Source organism: Gadus macrocephalus, chromosome 22 (genome assembly GCF_031168955.1).
Source record: "Gadus macrocephalus chromosome 22, ASM3116895v1".
Lineage (NCBI taxonomy): Eukaryota > Metazoa > Chordata > Actinopteri > Gadiformes > Gadidae > Gadus > Gadus macrocephalus.
The window spans coordinates 13,718,094-13,740,510 of record NC_082403.1 but is presented as its reverse complement, the minus strand read 5'-3'; the positions used below and the strand labels follow the sequence as shown (position 1 = coordinate 13,740,510).

Genomic DNA, 22,417 nt, shown 5'->3' with positions numbered 1-22,417 from the left:
TCTGTTTGTGCCATGCTTATCCCCCTTGGGGAGTGGGGGGACGGGACGGGACTGAGAAGGCCTTGGCTAACTCTCACCTGTAACACGCTACATCCTGGGATTTCCAAAAGGAGTAGTTGCATCCCTATCTACAGCTGTGCCCCCAAGGACGTTTCCCTGCTGCCCACTGGAGCTCGCCCTCGGTTCAGCGCGCACTACAGCGCTTCAACCTTTGTATGCTTTGTCTTGTTGAGCGGTCTTTCTTCAGAGACTCATTTTTATAGTAAACTCTTATGTTATCCAGACAGTTTGAAAAATTTTCACAACAACTTCCGACATGCTCATATAGTTATTTTAAGTATGATTGTTTAGATCCCTAAAAACAGCGAGCCGGGGCCTTTGGCTGACAAGGTGTTTGGCAGGGGTGTGGCTCGGCCTGGCCCTCTGCGGGCCGGCTCCATGGGCTGCTGGCCGCAGACGGTTGTCTTAACCTGTGCACACTGTTTTCACAATGTGCAACCGGTAGTGCAGCCTCAGCCAGCCCGGTCCAATCAGACACTGCCACTCCGAAACCAGCCATCATCCACACACGCATTGAACATTCAAATGGATTTTTCTATATTGCCTTTCTCTGAAAAAAAACAGTATAGTATACCAATCTCTCAGTTCTTCAAAGTTGTTACTATTATTTTACTTATATTACATAAATTGTTAATTATGGTTTATTATACTTTTTCCTGGTGTATATATATATATACATTTTTCATTTGTTTCCAGAAGTCCAAAAATAAATAAAAATAACGTCACGCAAAACAAACGTTTTACAGAGACTCTTTTCCGTCTCTTGCAGCTTCGAACTCTTTTGGGAATCTTTAAAGGTTCACATTGTATATCAAACTACGATGGCCACAATATACAAATTTTGTATAATGTGGCCATCGTTGTTTGATATACATGCTAGATACAGTATATTAAAGTAGGCCTATATACACCATATATTTATTACACAAATTCATTAAATTCTAAGTTCATGCTCTGTGTTGGGCTGCTGGTTTCAAGCAAGCCTTTGATTCTTTAATATCTTTGTTGAGTTAGTCATATGTCAGTTAATTAAGATCATTAATTTACTAAAGCATATGTCCAGTTTTCTTGTTTTCAAAACAATTATTCACAAATATGAATAGGCTACAGAAAAATATTGTTGTGGTGTTTCCTCTTATATGCCATTAAATACCGGGTTGATTCTGGTATGGCCTTCTTCTGGTCCGCCTTCCAAAAGTGGAGTAGCCTAGAGGAAAACACCTCTTATTGCTCGGACTCATCTGCCACACATCAACACTTCACCGGATGCCGGAATAACGCAACCTCAGTTCGGGGCAGAGTAGACACAGCAGAAACATTTTACTTGATTGTTTTCTCGAAATATCAGCCTTATTTAGTGACAGTGACAAACTTCTCAGATGACGCCCCCTGGACTGCTCGCATAAATCTGCTCCCATGCACCATCAAGTGGCCAGCTGAGGGGCTGCAGCCTGGGAGTCGCTTCAAGACCTTAGCACTGATTTAGTGGGGGCCCCCGATTGCCACCACCGAGTATTTTGCGGCAAACCAGTGCATTAAAATAATACATATAATTGGATCAGGCCAATAATAAGGTGCAATAAACAGCCACAAATAATATAAAATAATACAATATATAATGTGTATATAATATATAATAATACAATTTATTTTATTATTATTTAATTTATTGTTACCGGATTTCTTAATTATCTTTCGATTCTAAATAGTGGATACATAGGCTACGGTAAAAAAAAAAATCTACCAAAATCTTCTAGCCTCATGGCTGACGCTGGTAGAAGAACCACTTCCGGTTAGAATACGCCGTTGGATGCTTCGCCCCCAGCTGGTCGCTTCATGTCGAGCCGCATCTGCATCAGAGGATACAATGGAGATCGAGGTACAGATTGACTTTCGGAATGCAGCCCATGTTTCTGTCACTGTGAGGGGGCAGAGAACATCGGGTGGCGGAAGGGGCGTCACCCCTCAATTACTCCAATGGAAAAGGAGGCGTAATAACATAGGTGAGTGTCATTGGGTTAAAGTTAGTGAACAACATTGGGTTTAACAGTGATACCGAACGACCACTGGCGTTCAGTTCAGCAGTCAAATAAGAAACTTCCAGAGTAGGGCTCATCCGTTTGCAGCCTCATCACCATGTCGGTCGACAGCGTTTTTAGGACCCGCTCCCTCGGCGTGGCGGCCGAGGGTCTCCCCGATCAATATGCTGACGGCAAGGCTGCTAAAGTCTGGCAGCTGTACATCGGAGACACGCAGAGCAGAACGCAAGAGTATAAAACTTGGGTGGTGTCTTTGCTGAAAAAAGAGGGTGTGAAGAATGTGCTGGACGTCGCCTGTGGAACTGGGTAAGGTTCAGTTTAGCATGCACATAAAAAAATAACACTGACAACAAAGCATGATGCAATGGGGTATGACATGTTTCACGAAGCCGGCTTCATTGTTTCGTCCAATGTCTAGTCTGCTGACGTATGCATAGCCCCATGCAGCCGCAAGCGACCAATAACGGATTATTACAATATAGTCACTATTCTCCTCACGAAGTGCCCTATACAGGAAAATAAAATTTGCACGATAAACTCACCAATATAACACCTGTACGGACATTATCTTTGTATCACGCATGCAATTGTATCTCATCTGCTCAGCGTTATTAGTATGATCTGTTTATGCGTAATTGGCTAAGCTATTTATAATAACAATTTATTCAAGAAAAATACATTTCTAATAAATGATTCACATGATTGACCGTTAGTTGCAGTTCCGATCGGCATTCCCACTATACTAGTCTTTCTCCTTGGACTACTTGGACAATGTTTCGTAACCTGTTTGTATAATCTCCAGTTATGATAAGGATGCCGTCTGTTTACCAACTTCTCAGGAGTAGTTTGGTTGGTCACCTGTTCTGTATTAAGGGAATAAGGTCAGATCCTGTAGGTTTAACCCCCATTGAGGTTGAACAAGAGAAGATGTAATTTCTTATATTTTTCATCACCCAAAGAGAATATGGCATAAATTGTTTCCCTTTGAAAGGCCAAACCTTTTAAATGTCATCAAAAATCATCTATGAATTGCATCTATGAATTGTAGAAAAAATAAATAAATATATCAAGTAGAAATAATAACCTAAATAAAAACAACATTGTTTTTGTCTCATAGAGTTGATTCTATCATGTTGTTGGAGGATGGATTCAAGATGGTGAGTGTGGATGCCAGTGATAAAATGCTCAAGTACGCATTGAAATCCAGATGGGACAGGAGGAAAGAGCCAGCCTTTGACCAGTGGGGTAGGCCTATGGAGTTGAAATGCCTGTTAAAATACACATTTATTTCAGTTAATTTATAACATTACTTGTTTTCTTCTGTAAACATACTATTCACTATTGGTTTTATGTAAACATACTATTCTCTATTGTCTTGCTATTTGGTAACGAAAGTCATTCTCTGTAAAACAATAATAATAATGTTAAGTATGGACTCAAAGTCATATATCATACTTGAAGTCTGCCTTTCTGTTTGTGCACAAAGTGATTGAGGAGTCCAACTGGCTGACTCTACCAGAAGACATTCAAAAACCAGGGGATGGATTTGATGCAGTTATCTGCCTTGGAAACTCTTTCGCCCATTTACCTGATTTCAAAGGTCTTTTTTCATTTTAGTGTGAATGTGTTTTAGAGTGAATAAATTGCAATCCATACATGATTCTCCTCTATTTTTCTTTAAATCTCCCCTGTGTTACGCTGTTATTACTGTAAGCTACAACTCCAAGCCCACAGAGGTTATTCATGGGAAAGCTTCCATAGTTGAACTGGTCTTTGAAATGCTTCCAGGGGACCAGAGTGACCAGAAACTGGCCCTTCAGAACATCGCTACCATGGTGAAACCAGGAGGGGTCCTCATCATCGACCACCGCAACTACGACTACATCCTGGAGACCGGCCGGGCACCACAGGGCAAAAACATCTATTACAAGGTAGTGTGTGTGTGTGTGTGTGTGTGTGTGTGTGTGTGTGTGTGTGTGTGTGTGTGTGTGTGTGTGTGTGTGTGTGTGTGTGAGAGAGATCTCTCACTCTATGGTTTGGGCTAGTCTGTGCGGTAATGTGCTGCTTTGATCTGGTTTGGGCTAGTCTGTGCGGTAATGTGCTGCTATGATCTGGTTTGGGCTAGTCTGTGCGGCAATGTGCTGCTTTGATCTGGTTTGGGCTAGTCTGTGCGGTAATGTGCTGCTTTGATCTGGTTTGGGCTAGTCTGTGCGGTAATGTGCTGCTTTGATCTGGTTTGGGCTAGTCTGTGCGGCAATGTGCTGCTATGATCTGGTTTGGGCTAGTCTGTGCGGCAATGTGCTGCTTTGATCTGGTTTGGGCTAGTCTGTGCGGCAATGTGCTGCTTTGATCTGGTTTGGGCTAGTCTGTGCGGTAATGTGCTGCTTTGATCTGGTTTGGGCTAGTCTGTGCGGTAATGTGCTGCTTTGATCTGGTTTGGGCTAGTCTGTGCGGCAATGTGCTGCTTTGATCTGGTTTGGGCTAGTCTGTGCGGTAATGTGCTGCTTTGATCTGGTTTGGGCTAGTCTGTGCGGTAATGTGCTGCTATGATCTGGTTTGGGCTAGTCTGTGCGGTAATGTGCTGCTTTGATCTGGTTTGGGCTAGTCTGTGCGGTAATGTGCTGCTTTGATCTGGTTTGGGCTAGTCTGTGCGGTAATGTGCTGCTTTGATCTGGTTTGGGCTAGTCTTGGCTGTGTTGTACTCAGGTACACAATTATTTTACACGTTAAGCTTGAACAATCCACTGTTGGGCCTGCAAGCTCTCTGATGGCATTGATACATTTACTGAGCTATATTAATTGATCTCCATACATAATTTCTATACATAGATATATAGTTACAGATAGATAGATATTAATTTAAGAACCAAAGGAATAAACATAGTTATAAAGATAACTGTTTGCATTGATATAATGACACATTTTTTAAATATATGTATATAGAGTATATACATTACCTTTGTATTAATGTTGTATAATGCAGGGAGAACATTTTTTGTATTTGATTATACTTAAATTATAAAAAAAAATGTCACTGTAGGCTTGGAAGTCTATATAACTCTGGTCTACTTAGGACAACATGTTAATGGACAACAGTCGATGGGAGTCAACGGCCAATGTCCATGAGCCAATTTCACCATGAACTACCCTTTTTTTTCTCAGCAAGTGGAAGCAAGTCATTGTTTTAGGGCAGCACAATGGCGATGAAAAGGTTAGGTTTCTCTTGTGTTTTTATTTTGCATAATACATGCTTTGTTTTGTTTCGTTGTGCAGAGTGACCTGACTCAGGACATTTCCACCTCTGTGCTCTGGGTGGAGAACAAGCCCCATATGATAACCTTGGACTACACCATTCAGGTCCCACAGGAGACGGTTCAGAGCTCACCTGAAGTCAGGTAAATCAAATAGTTTCTGTGCCGATAGTTGTTTTCAATAATGACTTTATTTCACCTTTATAACCTTATTTTATACTCTGGATATTTGTCCTATCGGTAACATAGGACATCATTATTTACATTGTGAATCTGATCAATACTCAATTCAAACTATGTGTGTTTGTGTGTCTTTGTTCTGCAGTAAATTCCGCTTATCCTACTACCCTCACTGTCTGGAGAGCTTTAAGTCTCTACTGATGGCCGGCTTCCATGGGAAGATGGAGCATAGTGTTTACGGAGACTTCAAGACGTACACCCCTGGACAATCCGAAGCCCCATGTTACTTTATTCACGTCTGCAAGAAGACGGTGTAACAGCCACAACTGAGCACCGTCAGGCAGGGCCTCGATCAACATTTAATAAGTGGGCCCAATGAATACATATCCTGAAAAATGTGATGTTGATGGAGGTTAGATTAATACCTCTCTATGCTACGATTACAGCTTTCGGAAGTAAAGAAAGAATCAGTCTTAATTTGAATCTGGATGCGTCTGAATGTATGTATGATGTTTGAAGGGTGAAATAAATGTCACTTCACCCTGTTGTAGTTTGTGGATACTTTTAATTGCACCACCAAGAAACCAGGTGATCTTTATTTCATGAATTAGAATAAGTTTGTCCTGGTCGCCGAATTAAGCATGATTATTGCAGCAAAGACTTACATTTTCTCACTTTAGTCATGAACTTCATTTGTTGCCCACACTTAAAAGGGCTGTAGGTAGGATTTGAGAGTTGAAAAGCACAGAGATTTTCAAACCCCAACCCCCACCCCCCCCTCTCCGAGTCTTACAGGAGAAATCCCATGTACCCGCATGGCATTCTTTGTGACCTATTTTCTAGGTTCCTTTTCAGGTCCTTTTTTTTTTTTCCTTTTCATGTCTTAGTGGTTCACTGAGCAGCCACTATTAATCATGTCCAAGCAAGCGGTGACCAACGCAGACTTCATCACTGCTGAACCAGACGACTTAACAAAACAAATGAATCCACTTTTAAATTAAAATGTATGGGGCTAGTCCTTCTTTTGTTCAAATTAAAGTAAGCATTTGTAACTACCATGTTCACAGGTTATAAAGCAAACGTGCCAGCATTGAGGCATAGGCAACTTGGAAACTTGAAGTCAAGTGAGTCTTGGTTGCGAAACAGAAGGAGAGCTGCTTTTTGTTGGATCTGTGATAAATCCTGCTCGACTGTGAAAATTGGGTTTTAATCTGTGGAGGGAAAGAAGAACAAACATAGATGATAATGATACTGCTGAAATTAACGACTTACTGCCTGATAATGGCACTGATAGATAACACTGATAATAAGCAGCAATATTTGTGTCTTTATTTTACCAGGATGATCTCATTGAGATTCAGAATCTATTTTACAAGGGAGGGTTAGCTAAAATATACAATGATCAAGATAACCATTAGATTAATCATTGAACGATTGTGCCGCGGACACCTGCTACCAGAGCTGTAAGAGCCTCAGACACCGGGACGGAGGCCAGCGGTCGCTGAGCCGTGCGGAGATGAGTCAGACCTCACACGTGTATGCGAAGGAGGACTGTCTGTTTTGCACGCTTTGTCTGTCGTCTAATGTGTTTGAGGTCTCTAGTTCTGGCTCGTCTTTGTAAGCAAACGCAGGACTGGGAATAAATGGCACATAAAGGCAGAGCTCGATAGGACAAGCTCCGCCCCCTTTGCATCAATACATAGGGCGTATTATTGATCCAGGAGGCAACCGGTATTTCTAATACAATGGCGTTGGAACGGATAACATAAAACATATTTTACGGAAAGAACAATGTACAGGGATGGAGTAAGATACAACAAATACAGGAGGAAGGTTAATAACTACACTAACTGTTGGCTACCTTTCATATTTCTTGAGTGGGAGAGTGTGGGGGGAGTGAGATTGCCAAAAAGCACAAAATGCGTGAGATTTAACATGGCCATCCATGACAGTTCCAATCTCCTCCGGAAGAGAAGGTGGCCTGAGTGCATCTCCCAGCTAGCTTCACTGAACATCCTCCTAGGCCACAACGTTTGGGATGAAAACCCCATTGCATGTGATTTATTGTGGTGGACTCTCCCCTCTCATGCGTGGTGATGATGTTTAAGACGTGGCCATCAAAGATCTGCTGAGGCTATGGAGACCGAGGGACCGGGCCAGCCCCTCCTGCAGCCTCCTCCCCCCCCCCCCAGTCCTGCGAGCAGCCACGAGTTGGCTGGCTCTGTCTCTGCATGCACACCATGGCCTCCATCCGGCAAAGGACACCAAACCTTCCAGTATGGGGACCTCTTCTGGGACCTCCAGACCTAAACCCCATCATCTGGACCTCCAGACCTAAACCCCATCATCTGGACCTCCAGATCTAAACCTCATCATCTGGACCTCCAGACCTAAACCAGAAGCACTTGACCCTAGTGGCAGGAGTCACCTCGTGTTCAACCTGCCTAAATTCTCCCCTGTGACCCCCCTCTTCAGTGACCTCCCCTGGCTCGTATCAGATTCCAGACGATGGTTCTGGCCTACAAAGCGGTCCATGGAACCGCCCCCACCACCTACCTCCAAGCGTTGGTCAAACCACACACCCCAGCTGGAGCGCTCCGCTCGACTACCTCAGCTGGACGTCTGGTACCGCCGTCGCTAAGGGCAAGCAAAGGTCCATCAGCAAAGTCACCACTCTTGTTATGGAACCGCAGGGGTGGAACGAGCTCTCTGCCGATGTCAGGACCGCGGAGTCCCTCAACAGCTTCTGCAAAAGACTCACCTGTTCAGAGTTCACCTGGACTCTGAACAGCCCTCCCGTCCCACCCCTCATACTTGTTGTATGTTGTACGTCCTGGCACTTAATGTACGCCCTTATTGTATGTCTTTGTCGTATTTTTGTTTGTTTTGTTAGTGCTTGGCACTTGGTTCTATGAACATCCTTACTAGTCTGTACCAACAGCAATATATTGTCTCCTTATTCTGAACAATTTACTTATTGTAAGTCGCTTTTGAATAAAGCGTCTGCTAAATTCCCTAAATATAAATATAACGGTTAATATTCAATATTGTGACATTGTAAATGTACAGATCCTGAATGTGTAAAACGCTTTTATTATGGGCCTATATCAAATCCTTCTGAACATACCGAGACATGTATCAACCCTTTACTGCCCTTCACTTTTCTAACTTACAGCTTGCCCTATTAACCTCCCTTCTAGCCCAAATAGTAAGTCACAGGAGGATTAAAAAAAGAAAAATGAATACTGAACCAATTCGCAAAATATTGGTGTCTACACTCTGGAATTATTCTTTAACAATCAAAATAATGTTTCAAATATTAACACAACATATTTACAAACACAACATGATTGACAAATCAAAAATGGATACATTCTTTTTTTTGTCAAGTAATTCATGTAAATGCGTTGAGTGCATTTCATTCTCAAACAACTGACTGCCAGATCAACGAAAAATGATGAGAGAAATATGTATGAAGGCTATGTACACAGAAATATAAAAAAAAGAAAAAGAAGAGGGGAGGTAACAACCAGCTTATTTATAAACATATATGTACTGAATGAAAAACCAAAATGAGCTGTCCAATCCAGCTATTTGAAAAAAGCCTCAGCTTTTTCCTAATAGCATGAGCAGGGAGTTGTATAAGGCATGCGTGGGACCAAAAAGACCAAAGCCGTTTAAAACTGCTGACCAGTTATATTTCACAAGCTGGAGGAAGTGAATGAATACGAACACTGTTTCAGGATGACTTCATAATGCCAGTAGGAATCAATACGACCCGGTTTCATGATTGGTTCTGTGCCGTCAATACAACCACCTCGATAGGACAGCAACAACCGTTTAGCCCTTTTACAAGATGCAGGGTTATAGAAAACTGGGATTTCATATTGTAATTGGTGAAAGAAAAATGATGGTGCATTTGTAATTGACTGAATCTAGGCGCGAGTAAGAATGCTGAAGTCCATGTCCATTGAAGCCAAAACCCAAAGTGTTTAGAGCTGTGATATGAATTTGAGTTTCAACATCCATCTATTGCGCTAGTCTTAACTTTTTACCTAACTTAAGCAAAATGTTAGAACATCAAACATTCTAATAGACATAGCATTTTAAAGCTATGTCAACGTTGGTGAACAAATGGCTAATTATAAAGCCTCAAGGACAAAACGTCTTTTAATTATGTTGTCTAAAACATAATGAAATAAAAAAAAGATACTCTGTTAAATCGACACCTTACTGATAATACTTGACTGTCACAGATTAAATAAACACAACTACCAGCATCACTTGCAGTACCAAGTACATGGTTTTCTCTACATTTATTACAGATACAACAAGATGTCTTCATAAATAGTTGCATAAAATGTTAAAGCTGCAACATTGCACATAATAAGAAACATAAGATGAGTGCATTTACAGTAATCTCCTCCCCGATGCAATCCCCCCCCCCCCCTTTGCATTCACCCCTCTGACGGGCTATTCCTGCTGCTAAGGCTCTGACGCACAATCACAATCTTACATTTTTAGGTCTCCCAAATAGTCATTTCCGCCACAACGGCCAAAGCGGGCGTTTGGAGTTTGGAGGGGGACTCCGAAGGCGGTTCAAAGTCTATATACAAAGTAAGGCTTAAACATCTGTATATGTGCACAACGCAACGTTTGATCTAGGAAAAAGCCCAAACACCATCCTTTCTACGTCTAGTCTGTCGTTTTTCGGAGGTCGGACGGTGCAGCGCAGTTTTACGTGCAACGTGGTCGTCATGGTTATCGTAGATAGGGCACATACAAGAAGCACTGACAGCAAAGAGACTGGCTGCCCGACCGGCACACGCGGTCACATGGGGAAGCTCGGGGCCTCCAGCAGCCTTCCACGGACCGACATTAATCAACGCTTTTTTTGTTTTAAAACAAATAATTGAAAATCTATGGACATTATTTTCCTTTCTATACATAGTTTATATAACAAAAGGGATGCTTCGTCTAAAAGTCAGATTGAGTGTGAAAGAGGAACAGGACCAAAAGATGACGCCTCCCTCCCTCCCCTCAGCGGTGAGGGGTCAGAGGTCGTCTTGGCTCGGCCGTTCCTAGCTCGCGTCGCTCTCCCGTGGAAACTCTGCTACTCGGTGCAGTCGCTTCAAGGCTCAATCTCGTGTCTTTTTTTTGATCGATTCCGATGTCTTGCAAAATAAATTACTTCATTCTCCATCTTTATTTTTTTCACTTTTTTTCGCTTCGCTTTACTATAAAAAAGGGCTTTGATTCTGAAAACAGCAAGCAGCAGTAGACAAGGACATCCACCCGTTGGTCGGCTGAGAACTCTTCTCCAGGGCTTTGATTGGCTGACCTGAACAACAGGTCATCATTTCTTGGGGCGAAGAGGACTGGAGCACGTGTGAACGAGGAAGAGATCGGCGTACAGGCTCCGCCTCTCAGGCAGGTGGCGGGGGGGGGGGGGTCGGACTCTGCGGCCAGCTGTTGGCATCATGTGGATGAGGGACTACCGGAAAAAACCTTCTCTAACCACCAGTCTGACCACTGATCCCACTGGGGCCACGGCCCATCCGATCCGATCCCAGGGGGCGAGGAGCCGAGGGGCCGTCCGCCCATCTGTCCGCCGCGCGCGGGGGTGGGGGGTGGGGGTCACACCCCGGGCTGCAGCCGGCTGTGGAGGAAGCTCCTCATGCCGCCGATGGGCCGCGCGTCCGTCTGGTGCCTCCTGCGGTCGATGAAGGAGATGAGGCGGGAGGTGTCCAGGCAGACCTCGGCCCCGCCGCCCTGCAGCCAGGGCTCCTGGAGGCACAGCCGCGCGGGGGGCCTCCGGCCGGGGTCCGTCCTCAGCAGCAGGCACACAAAGTCCCGGGCGGCGTGGCCCACGCCCTGGAAGTAGTCCCCGGGGAAGCTGAAGTCCAGGCGGCAGATGTTCAGGCAGGTCTCCTCCGTGCTCTCGTCCAGGAAGGGCGAGGCGCCGCTGAGCAGCACGTAGGTGACCACGCCCAGGCTCCACAGGTCGCAGGCCGGGGAGGCCGGCTCCCCCAGCACCACCTCGGGGGCGGCGAACTCGGGGCTGCCCAGCAGGGCGTGGACGTGGTGGGAGCCGCCCAGCTGCACCGCGTCGCCGAAGTCCGTGAGCTTGATGGAGGGCGGGCCGCCGGAGCTCTGGGACACCAGCAGGTTCTCAGGCTGGGGGGGGGTAGACCGTGGGGGCCATGTTAGAGAACACACAACAGCGCTCGCTTAAGATGACACGGTTTGGGTTATTTCTGACACTTTCGTAACGCGCATACTTCTACAACGCTAGCTACAGAGGAAACATATGACCTCAGATTGCTGCATAAATAAATGACTAGTGTTTGTAATGTTATCCGTTTGTTTGTCTGTCTTTAACAACGGTACATATTAATACATGCAATATGACAACAGTAAAAAGCAGAGGCCTACTTTGACGTCCAGATGTACGACCCGGCTGTTGTGCAGGTAGTGTAAAGCTTCCAGGACGTCCCGAAGGTAGCAGGCCACCTTGTCCTCCGTCAGATTCCCCCAGCTCACGATGTAGTCCAGCAGACGGCCTTGATCAGCCCTGAGAGGAGGAGGAGGAGAAAACACCTTCACACATGGGTAGGATGACCGCATAACACACGGGTAGGACGACCTCATAACACACGGGTAGGATGACCTCATGATAACACACGGGTAGGATGACCTCATGATAACACACGGGTAGGATGACCTCATGATAACACACGGGTAGGATGACCTCATGACACACGGGTAGGATGACCTCATGACACACGGGTAGGATGACCTCATGATAACACACGGGTAGGATGACCTCATGATAACACACGGGTAGGATGACCTCATGACACACGGGTAGGATGACCTCATGATAACACACGGGTAGGATGACCTCATGACACACGGGTAGGATGACCTCATGACACACGGGTAGGATGACCTCATGACACACGGGTAGGATGACCTCATGATAACACACGGGTAGGATGACCTCATGATAACACGGGTAGGATGACCTCATGACACACGGGTAGGATGACCTCATGATAACACAAGGGTAGGATGACCTCATGACACACGCGTATGATGACATCATGATAACACGCGGGTAGGATGACCTCATGACACACGCGTATGATGACATCATGATAACACGCGGGTAGGATGACCTCATGATAACACACGGGTAGGATGACCTCATAACATTGAGGCCAAGTGTTGAGCAAAAAGAACATAATTAACACTGCAATAAACCAGTAGTCCTCCCCGAGGGCCCCGCCCTCAAGAGGGGCTATTGGCCCCCCCCAGGAAAGACCTTTCTTCGGGCCAAGCAGAAGCAGGTCACTCACATCTCCAGGACCAGGGCGTAGCTGCTGGGGGTCTCGTAGGTGTCCAGGAGGCCCACGAGGTGGGGGTGCTGCAGCCGCTGGAGCAGGCTGAGCTCCTGGGTGACCTGGTCCCTCCTCATCAGCTTCTTGTTCACCAGCTTCACCGCCACCGAGCGCTTGGCGCCGCGGTGGTCGCAGTGCTTCACCACGGAGAAGCGCCCCCTGGTGGCCGGAGGGGGAGGTGAGTTACGCCATGAAAAGTTAATAGGAGGACATTTTTCCTTCTATGAGTGGGAGACATTTTATTACGTTCAACATTTATTTCATGCATTTCTTTTCTAAAGGTCCCAAACCAAAGTCCCTATTTGGTATGTTGGAGTGGTTTTTGTTGGTGTTCATGGAGGGGGGGGGGGGGTTCATACCTGCCCAGTTCTGCCACCTCGGTGTAGAAGGACTCAAAGCTGTCCTTCCAGCTGACCCGGACACCGTCACTAGACACAGCTGCAACACACACCGACACACTCTTCATCAGTCAGCCTTCATCAGGGGGCGGGCGGGAGGGCTGGTCAGTGGGTTTGTTTTTCTGTTTGTGTTTAGGGGTGTGTCGTGTCTGTGTGTGTTTGTCTTCAGGGCTGTGTGTGTGTGTGTGTGTTTGTCTTCAGGGCTGTGTGTGTGTGTGTGTGTGTGTGTGTGTGTGTGTGTGTGTGTGTGTGTGTGTGTGTGTGTGTGTGTGTGTGTGTGTGTGTGTGTGTGTGTGTGTGTGTGTGTCCGTACCCAGCACTCTCAGGCTGGCGGTGGTCGTCACGGTGCCCAGGTCGTTGGTGGCCTCACAGGTGTAGGAGCCGTCGTCCTCCGCGGCGGCGCCCGTGATCCTCAGAGTCGCCTCACCGGTATCGCTACGGCAACCACATCTAGAGTCAGTTCCCCCTCATCAAGTACACTGGGAACAGCCTGGAAACAGTTCCTCTACACCAGACTGTGACTGCACCACGGGTACGTTCAGATGATGAACATGCCATCGGGGCATCTCCCAAGCACCACCTCAACAAGTGACATTCTGAACACACGCTCCTTAATAAAGTTCAACCCAACAACCTGTTCCCTGCCGCCGTTAGGGAGAGCGGGGCCCTGACCGTTAGTCTGGGATTAGACGCCTGGAATGTCCAAATACCAAGGTGTAATAAGATACTTACTGAAATATGGAGCCGCAAATAATCTCTGTTTTGGCAGTCAAGCGTCGTTAATGTACGATATGCAAATAAAAAGTGTTTGCAATGTGCTTTGGCCAAGCGTACAAGTCGCCTTCTGAGGGCCAAAGCACTCCCATTCCATGCCCTCGACTAATCACTAAGTACACAATAAACTGGTTCTATGTTTAATGATGACATTACTATGCTGTTTCCCTGTCTGGTGTCACAATCAGATTAATACAATTGTATAAAGTTGCAACAATTATACAAGAACAACCTTATTGAACCCGAGAGCTACTTCAAGGGTACTGAGTCGTACGAAGGGCTACTTGACTCACTGCCACGTGGGTAGTTAGCCTGGAAGCTAATCTCCCCGCAAATAAGATATACAAACTTGTCTTTTCCAGTAGTAAAAAATAACTCTTCCTACCGATTATTGTGAAAAGTCCAAAGTTTTCTCTCTTTATTTTTTCCGTTTCCTTTATTTTGAGGGTAAACCCACCAGCTAGCTCCAGATTTAAGTTGTGCTCGCTAGCTTGGCTCAGAAAAGAGGGCGCACAATAGTGAAGTAGCCTTTTTTTGTTTTTTAAATGTGTACTAAATATTTTCTTTGCCATAAAATCGACATCAAGGAAACTGTTATTATGATTTTTTGGTTGTGCTATTTTCAGAACGTGCCCTTGCAGGCGACTCACATGGACCCTGCGGGCGACCAATCGCCCGCAGGAACAGTGTGGGCTACCCCCGGGCTATGCTAGCTGTGGTCTGTCCATACCTGTAGGCTATGCTAGCTGTGGTCTGTCCATACCTGTAGGCTATGCTAGCTGTGGTCTGTCCATACCTGTAGGCTATGCTAGCTGTGGTCTGTCCATACCTGTAGGCTATGCTAGCTGTGGTCTGTCCATACCTGTAGGCTATGCTAGCTGTGGTCTGTCCATACCTGTAGGCTATGCTAGCTGTGGTCTGTCCATACCTGTAGGCTATGCTAGCTGTGGTCTGTCCATACCTGTAGGCTATGCTAGCTGTGGTCTGTCCATACCTGTAGGCTATGCTAGCTGTGGTCTGTCCATACCTGTAGGCTATGCTAGCTGTGGTCTGTCCATACCTGTAGGCTATGCTAGCTGTGGTCTGTCCATACCTGTAGGCTATGCTAGCTGTGGTCTGTCCATACCTGTAGGCTATGCTAGCTGTGGTCTGTCCATACCTGTAGGCTATGCTAGCTGTGGTCTGTCCATACCTGTAGGCTATGCTACAGCGCCCGTTGTTGGTGAGGAGGCTCTGGTGGGGGCCCTTCCAGGTGACGGAGGCGCGGGGTCTTCCACACACTTTACACCGGAGGGTGACGCTCTCTCCGCTGTCGCACGTCACGTCCGCCAGCGGCACCAGGAACTCGGGCGGCACTGGGGACGACGGCAGGGTCAAAGGTCACACACCGCTAATAGCCAGCGCTAACGGGTCAAATACTAGGGAACCGATGCTGGTGACGTTAGAGGAGGTAAGATTCAACAGCTGCTACTTTAGTGGGTTTGGGGTTTGGTATTTTCGTGTCATATTCGCTATGAGAATATGGAGTTTGGACTTGACTAGGTCTGCTTCTGTGTGACACAGTTTCCATTAGACTGTATACCAATGAAATGCTCACAATCTTACACATTGAGAAAATAGAGGATTCAAATAGCAGATTCATGAAACTATGAGGTCCATTAACAAAGGACCTTCAAGTGAACTAGCTTATTTCAATACATTTTCCTAGAATGGCTGAATCCATATATTGCCTGGCATCAATTCATTTTTGTTTGTCTGTTTTTCTGTCCTGTAAAGTATTTACTTTACAGACCTGTCTATTTCTATACATTTATAGCTCAAAAACTACAAACTCACCATCATAGATGTAGTTGGGATTTAGAAGCTGTGAAGAAAAATCGAATCCATTAGGAAGTAAATATCAGAACAGAAGCGGCCAATCAGATACTACTGATACGTTGAACAACCAATCCCATGATCCACTGACCTTTACAGAAACCTTATTGGCCAGGCCATCTTTGGACTTCCTGTACCCGTTCTCCAGCTTGATCTCCTTCTTCCCCTCCCTCTCCTTCTTCTCAGACTTCTTCCGGATGCGCAGGGTCGTGTGCCATGAAGAACACTTCCTGCTTAGATGAAGACAGCCCAAGTAAGGACGGATACAAGATGGCCGTCAAATATAACGCCATCGCCAAGGGAGGTTTACATTTCCTGTAGAATTTGGCCAATATAACTGGCCAATATACACTACCATTCAAAAGTATGGTGTCACTTAGAAATGTCCTTATTTTTTAAAGAAAAGCATTGTTTTTTTCAAAGTAGATAACATTAAACGAATCAGTAATGCAGTCTAGAAATTGTTAATGTGGTAAATGACTATTCTACTATACTATTCTACTATTCTTTCTTAATAAAGTTACATCTTATCTTATCTTAGCTGGAAACGGCAGATTTTTTAGGAATTAACTTCCCAGCAACTATCACTCCTATGTTTTAATTGTACATTGTTTAGTTAGCTAATCATGTTTAAAGGCTAATCAATGATTAGAAAACCCTTGTGCAATTATGTCAGCACAGCTGACATGGAAAACATGAAATGGTCTGGGTGACCCCAAACTTGAAAGGTAGCGCATGCAACTCAGATTTCTGAATAAACGTCCCCAATAAGTGGAGCCAGACCAAGGGTCCACCCCAGGAGAGGCCTCTTACTTGACGGTTCCGTCGGGGCCGTCGGTGATGAGCGCCGACGTGTGTCCCAGCACGTAGCCCGGGATCCAGCCCTCGGCGGCGGGGCCCTGCTCCGTGGCCGCCCGGAACACCAGGAACATGTTCTGCTGGTTGCTGGCCAGGATCTGCACCCCCTCGCCCTGGACCACGCTGACCTCGTCCTCCTTCACCGCCATGTAGTCCTGGGTGACCAGCATGGTGGACACGCTACTGCTGCTGCTGCTTTCACTCTGCGGCGGCCGGGGAGAGACAGCGCTCAGTGGGGGTCCACAGCCATCACTCAGAGTGTGTTTAAAGGCAGTGCACAGACGAGAGAGGGGCAGGAGATAACACCATAGCGGCCGTTGCCCCAGGGGGATTATTAGGAAATGATGCAGCCAATAGATGCAAACAACCATTTTTCTATATTTGACATGAATTTGAATTACTCTTGGTGCCAAATGATTGACCAAAAAAAACGATTAAAGCGAGAGACAGGGAAACAAGAAGCTTTGGAAGATGGCCGTGTGTTCATGGGTCCAGTCTTCAGACACAGGGAGTCAGAGAGGTCTTCTCCACTGAGACCCCATCAGCCCGTTGGATGAAGAGAAGCAGATCCAAGAGGTCATTTCCCCCCCCCCCCCCCCCCCCCCCCCCCCCCGAGGTCACAGGCAAGGACGAACAAAGAGGAGGAGGAGACGGTAGAGGAAAGACCCTCTGGCGGAGAACGTTTGTGAAGGAGAAGGGCCCCAAACGTTGGGAGGTTAGTGGCAGTAGAGGTGGAAACGCTGCTTAGTAACACGCCGATGGTTAAAGCAGTACATGAAGGAGCCAGCCAGGAGAGAGCCAGGTGTTAGTACGACTTGGTTAAAAGCTGGAAGGAAACCACGACAGGCAGGGTTTGCCTTTCCGGGGAGGAAGAGCTGGAGGAACAGGGGCTGCCTCCGGGGAAACGCTGAACCCAGGACCACAGACTCACCAGAATGGTTAAAAGGAGGAGAGCAGATCAGGTTGGAGAGAAGCAGAGTTGTAGAGAAGAGGTTGGATTAGTAAGATCGGGCCTCAGCAGGACCGAAGACCAACAGGACCGAGGCCCAGCCCCCCCCCCCCCCCCCACACTTCATCTACCCCCCCCCCTCCCGGGTTAGTCGGGCCTGATTGAGGCGTGGCCCTGCTACACCCAGCGGGGGCGGAGGGCTCTTACCCCGTTGCTCTGGGTGGACTGGATGGACTGCTCGCTGGTGGACGAGCATGTGCTCATACGGTCCGCCTCCTTGCTGTGCGTGGAGTGTCTGTGGGTGCCCTGGCTCTGGCCCCCAGAGACGCCCTGGCTCTGGGTCTGGTTCGGCCGGGCCGGCGACTCCCCTACCTCCCCGGGGAAGGTGAACGAGCCAGGCCGGCTGGCCGGGGAGCCCGGCATGGAGCTCCAGAACCCAGAGCCCCCCTTCGGCCCGGGGCTGGGCGGGGGCAGGGGGAGGGCGTCCTTGCCAAAGGCAGGGGTGGCCATCGGAGAGGCCATGGGGGAGATGGTCCCCGGGCGGGGTTTGGAGGTGGGGGTGGAGGGTGTGGCTCCCACGGTGGCACGGGGGCTAGGGGCCACCGCATTGGAGGGGGCGGGGGTCTGGGCTGGGTCGTCGGGGGGCTGGAGGGGGCGCTTACCCTGTGGACTACCCCCGGTGGGGGGGGCAGGGGAAGGGGCGGGGCAGGGGGAGGAACCTGGATCACACAAGTGAGCAAAACTCACAACCTCAGTCAACAAAATAAAGGTCCAATGTCTCCCATGGAGAGTCACGTCATTTACGACACACACACGCACACGCAGAGACACACACACACACACACACACACACACACACAGACGGCCAGCCTCCCTACCTGAAACCTTGGGGGGGCCGTCGGACTCTCCCCCGGGGTGGTGGCGGAGGGGCTGGGGGAGGCGCGAGGGCTGGGGGATCCTGGAGGGCCGGCGGGAGGGGGAGCCGGAGCCGTCCTGGGGGGTGCCGCTGCCGCCTCCTCCAGGGGCCCCCCCTCCACTGGGCCCGCCCGGGGCCCCGAGGCTGGGGGGACACGGCCCGCCGCTCGCCCCTACGTGGTTCCTCTGGTACTCCAGCGGGGAGGTGAGCGCTGGGGAGGGGGGAGAGGCCGTGAGGGGACCGTCCCCCTTATATCAGTCCCTCCACCACTTCGACTTGGAGAGTTGAAGTTTATGTGTGTGCCCATATGTCGGTGTGTGTGTGTGTGTGTGTGTGTGTGTGTGTGTGTGTGTGTGTGTGTGTGTGTGTGTGTGTGTGTACTGGTGTCAGCGTGCTTCTGTTCATGTGAATGCATGTGTTCCTGTTCCTATGCGTCAGTCAGAGTGTGTGTGTGTGTGTGTACTACAGTCCATGCGTGTCTGCTCCCCCATGCGTGCGTTGCGTGTGCCTCACTGTTGAGGAGGTTCTGCTGGCCCTCCAGCATCTGGCCGATCTGCAGCACCCACACCGGGCAGACCCCCGGGTGGCTGGAGTGGAGCTCCAGGGCCTCCGTGGCGCCGGAGGGCCCCCGCGAGGTCAGGGTGAACCTGCAGGGGTCCCCCTCCTCGTTCTCCTCCAGGCCCAGACAGCTCACCTGCACAGAGCGCCACGTCACACAACGGTTCAGTCATACTCTGACGCACCTGACCACTATGGACACGAAGGCCTAGAATATGGACCCTCCAGAGTGTAGCTCAGGGGTCAGCAAGGGGTCTGTCAGTTTGAAATGTTCTCGTTAATGAGTGTGCCTTAAGCAACAATATATTTAATATTAAGCTGAATTATGACACAGCGACCAAAAACATTTCCAGAAGACCTGGAATTGTATAATGTTTTTTTTTGTTGTTATATTTGCAACATTGGATTACAAATTATAATTACATTTGTCCCATCTTAAAACACCACTTTCAGAATCTCATTCAAAAACATATTTGCAATTTGAGAAATGCAAAAAACGAGAATATATGAGAATGTTGGAACCATCCACATCATATCTTTAAGATATGTACAGCTTTGCAAAACCATGTGAAGGCGATGCAAACAGGCCACTTGCAACAATATTTTAAATATTTCCTTCTCTTTTACTCACAACATAGGTTTAGGCTACATACTATCAATTGATCCCATTTCAGAACACTGCTTTCAGTAACTCATTTAAACATATTTGCACTGGGAGGAAATGCCCAAAACAGAATAATAGGGTTAGATAGTAGTAGTAAATAGTAGTAGTAAAGAGCAGTAGTAAATCGGTAGTAATGATTATGTGAAATGTTGTGATAAAAAAAAAAAAAGTGTGCCAATGTTTATGCTGCCACATGCCAGTGGTGGCACGCGTGCCTAGGCTTGCCGACCCCTGGTGTGGGTGAACCTTCTCTCCGACTCAGCTTGGGTTTGAACACTGTGAGGTAGTGCAAGTCAACAGAAGCAGGTTTGACCTGTTGTCCTTCACCTTTGGCAACAGTTACTTGCAGGGCATTTAAGCAGACGCGTTTATACAATAATTACAGCGGTTCACACACACATTGACACACCGACGGCGAAGGCTACCACGCAGGGCGACAGCAGGCAACCTGCCAGTTACACCGAGCCAACCCGCTCTACCTCCTGAGCTAGGCCAACCCCATTGGATATTTATTATCCAATGGATACATGCCATGGCAGCTTTGTGCCATTTCTTTCTTTTGAAGCTAGCACCGTTGAGTACGATCGCTCTAAACACCCAGACTTGGCAGCTCTGTGAGGGCCCGGGGCCCGCTGCTAATCACCTGCCTTCTGCCCCCACTGAGTCAGAATGGGAGCCGGACCAGATTAGGATATGGCTCAGCCAATAGGATCCCAATGTTAGCCAGAGCAGATTTGGGACGTCCAGACCTGACACTATAACCGGGTGTAACCGGGTGTAACCGGGGCCTCTTTCCCTCACTTACCCGGAGCGTGCACACAAATGACGTGGTAGGCTCCATTGGGTTTGTTTGTTTAGTGGACCTGTGCGCTCACACTCGCATGTGATAGGGCAACTGGCCAATGAAAGTCGATCATTATGTAGCAGTTTAAGGCAGGATCTATATTGAACTCAACGGATCCTCACAGCCGATGGACAAATCCGTTCAAAACACATCTCTCTCTCAATAATGTGTTATTGCAATATCAGTATAGAGTCAATGTTTTGTGCACCCCCTGATTAAGCAAACTTCTATTATTTGCAACTTGCAACTCAACGGTTTACCAGTAGGTACTGGGAGGAGAACCGGCATTTAAACAAGTGAAAACCATCAAGACAGATTAGCATAGCGATGTAGCAGGGTACCTCCGCCCTCAGAAGAGAACAGGATGAGCCTACACTAGGCCTCTGCCACGCAAGGCCTCTGCCACGCTACCTTGATGCTGCTCTTGTAGAGGAAGCCGGGCAGGGAGAAGCCCCTCTTCTTGTCCAGGGGCTCGCTGAAGAGGACCAGCTGCTCGAAGAGGAAGACCCTCCTCTCCTCCATGCGTCCCAGCGCGCCCCCCTGGGCCTCCAGCACCATGAAGGTGTCCTGCAGCAGCAGGCGGCCCTGGGCTACCACCTTTCCCTGGGAGGGAGGACGGGGGGAGGGTCACGGGGAGGGTGGGAGGGAGGGAAGAGGAGGGGGGGGGTCACAAGGAGGGCAGGGGGGGGAACATGATGGGAAGGAACGAGAGAAAGGAAGGATTAGCGATTAGCCTGAGAAATATCAGCAGTCACGGGGTGTTTAACGTCTGGTGATGGTATGAAGACGGCGTTGTCCAACAGGAAGGGGACTCCTCCAGACAGGGTTCTTACGTCGAAGCCCTGGAGGCGGCCCACGCTCATGACGTCGTTGCAGCGTTTGGGCACGAGGCACATGACCTCCACCGCTTTCTGTTCAGGGCGGCAGAGGAAACAAGAGCAGGTTTAGACCTGGAGTTGTACTTTCTGGTTCCGCATGGTTTGAGATTAGATGTGGACTGATTATGATACCTCCAACTCCCCAAACTCCATGCCAGCCTTTCTGGAAGATTTGAGGAAATCCTGTGAAAAGAGAAATGATTTTACTGATTATGTAACTTAATTTTATAGGGTAGCATTGTATGAATGACATACTACTACAAACTACATTTTTTTAAATGCAAAAAAATTCATAAAGTTCTTGCTGAAAAGGATTTTGGATTAGCCAACCACATTATAGACCAGCGGGAACACCTGCACAATAATAATTGAAAAATAAGCAAAGATTGTGTTCTATCGCCCCCTGCTGAGGGCCAGCCCACACTACAACGTGTGCTGCCATAAAACCTTTTCAACAGATGATGTGAACATTGGATTTCATTTAACAATTCATTATTCAGCACCGCATTCCACTGCAATCTGTGAGTGCCTGTAAAACGACGTGGGCTCCTAATTACAGCCCACAACGGACAAGCAGCCCAGATGTTCGACCGGTTTATGATTTATGATTTGTATTCAGTAAAACCATAATACTGGACACCTGCCATGTTCCAAGTGGACTTATGCCTTTTAGCAAACCTGAACCACGGGTTCAAGCAGATTCCAACTCAATTGTCTGCTATTTACACCCTGAAAACAAGGACAGTAGGCGATGCAACCCAGCCTATGAG

The 22,417-nt window shown here is 47.6% G+C and overlaps 2 protein-coding genes across 5 annotated transcripts in view; one reads left to right on the top strand and one right to left on the bottom strand.

The window, feature by feature from the left end:
* The first annotated feature begins 2,069 nt into the window (after positions 1–2,069).
* gnmt (glycine N-methyltransferase) lies at positions 2,070–6,077 on the top strand. Its single transcript, XM_060043334.1, has 6 exons — positions 2,070–2,405; positions 3,217–3,344; positions 3,586–3,699; positions 3,888–4,030; positions 5,373–5,494; positions 5,676–6,077. The coding sequence occupies exons 1-6, from the start codon at positions 2,197–2,199 to the stop codon at positions 5,845–5,847; spliced, it is 888 nt and encodes a 295-aa protein (XP_059899317.1). The 5' UTR covers positions 2,070–2,196; the 3' UTR covers positions 5,848–6,077.
* Positions 6,078–9,810: 3,733 nt separating this feature from the next.
* trioa (trio Rho guanine nucleotide exchange factor a) overlaps positions 9,811–22,417 on the bottom strand; it is a 77,799-nt gene continuing 65,192 nt past the window's right edge. For 2 of the 4 annotated variants that reach the window (XM_060042962.1, XM_060042964.1), the window contains 15 exons: positions 21,780–21,830; positions 21,603–21,680; positions 21,181–21,372; positions 19,217–19,397; positions 18,666–18,914; positions 17,995–18,506; positions 16,794–17,041; positions 16,072–16,213; positions 15,942–15,969; positions 15,298–15,460; positions 13,645–13,766; positions 13,293–13,371; positions 12,892–13,092; positions 11,966–12,104; positions 9,811–11,707 (listed from right to left, as the gene is read on the bottom strand). In XM_060042962.1, coding sequence (XP_059898945.1) covers positions 11,168–11,707; positions 11,966–12,104; positions 12,892–13,092; positions 13,293–13,371; positions 13,645–13,766; positions 15,298–15,460; positions 15,942–15,969; positions 16,072–16,213; positions 16,794–17,041; positions 17,995–18,506; positions 18,666–18,914; positions 19,217–19,397; positions 21,181–21,372; positions 21,603–21,680; positions 21,780–21,830 — 2,925 coding nt within the window. In that variant the 3' untranslated portion in view covers positions 9,811–11,167. The remainder of the gene's footprint in view (positions 11,708–11,965; positions 12,105–12,891; positions 13,093–13,292; positions 13,372–13,644; positions 13,767–15,297; positions 15,461–15,941; positions 15,970–16,071; positions 16,214–16,793; positions 17,042–17,994; positions 18,507–18,665; positions 18,915–19,216; positions 19,398–21,180; positions 21,373–21,602; positions 21,681–21,779; positions 21,831–22,417) is intronic. The other 2 variants (XM_060042963.1, XM_060042965.1) reach the window with 1 other exon arrangement.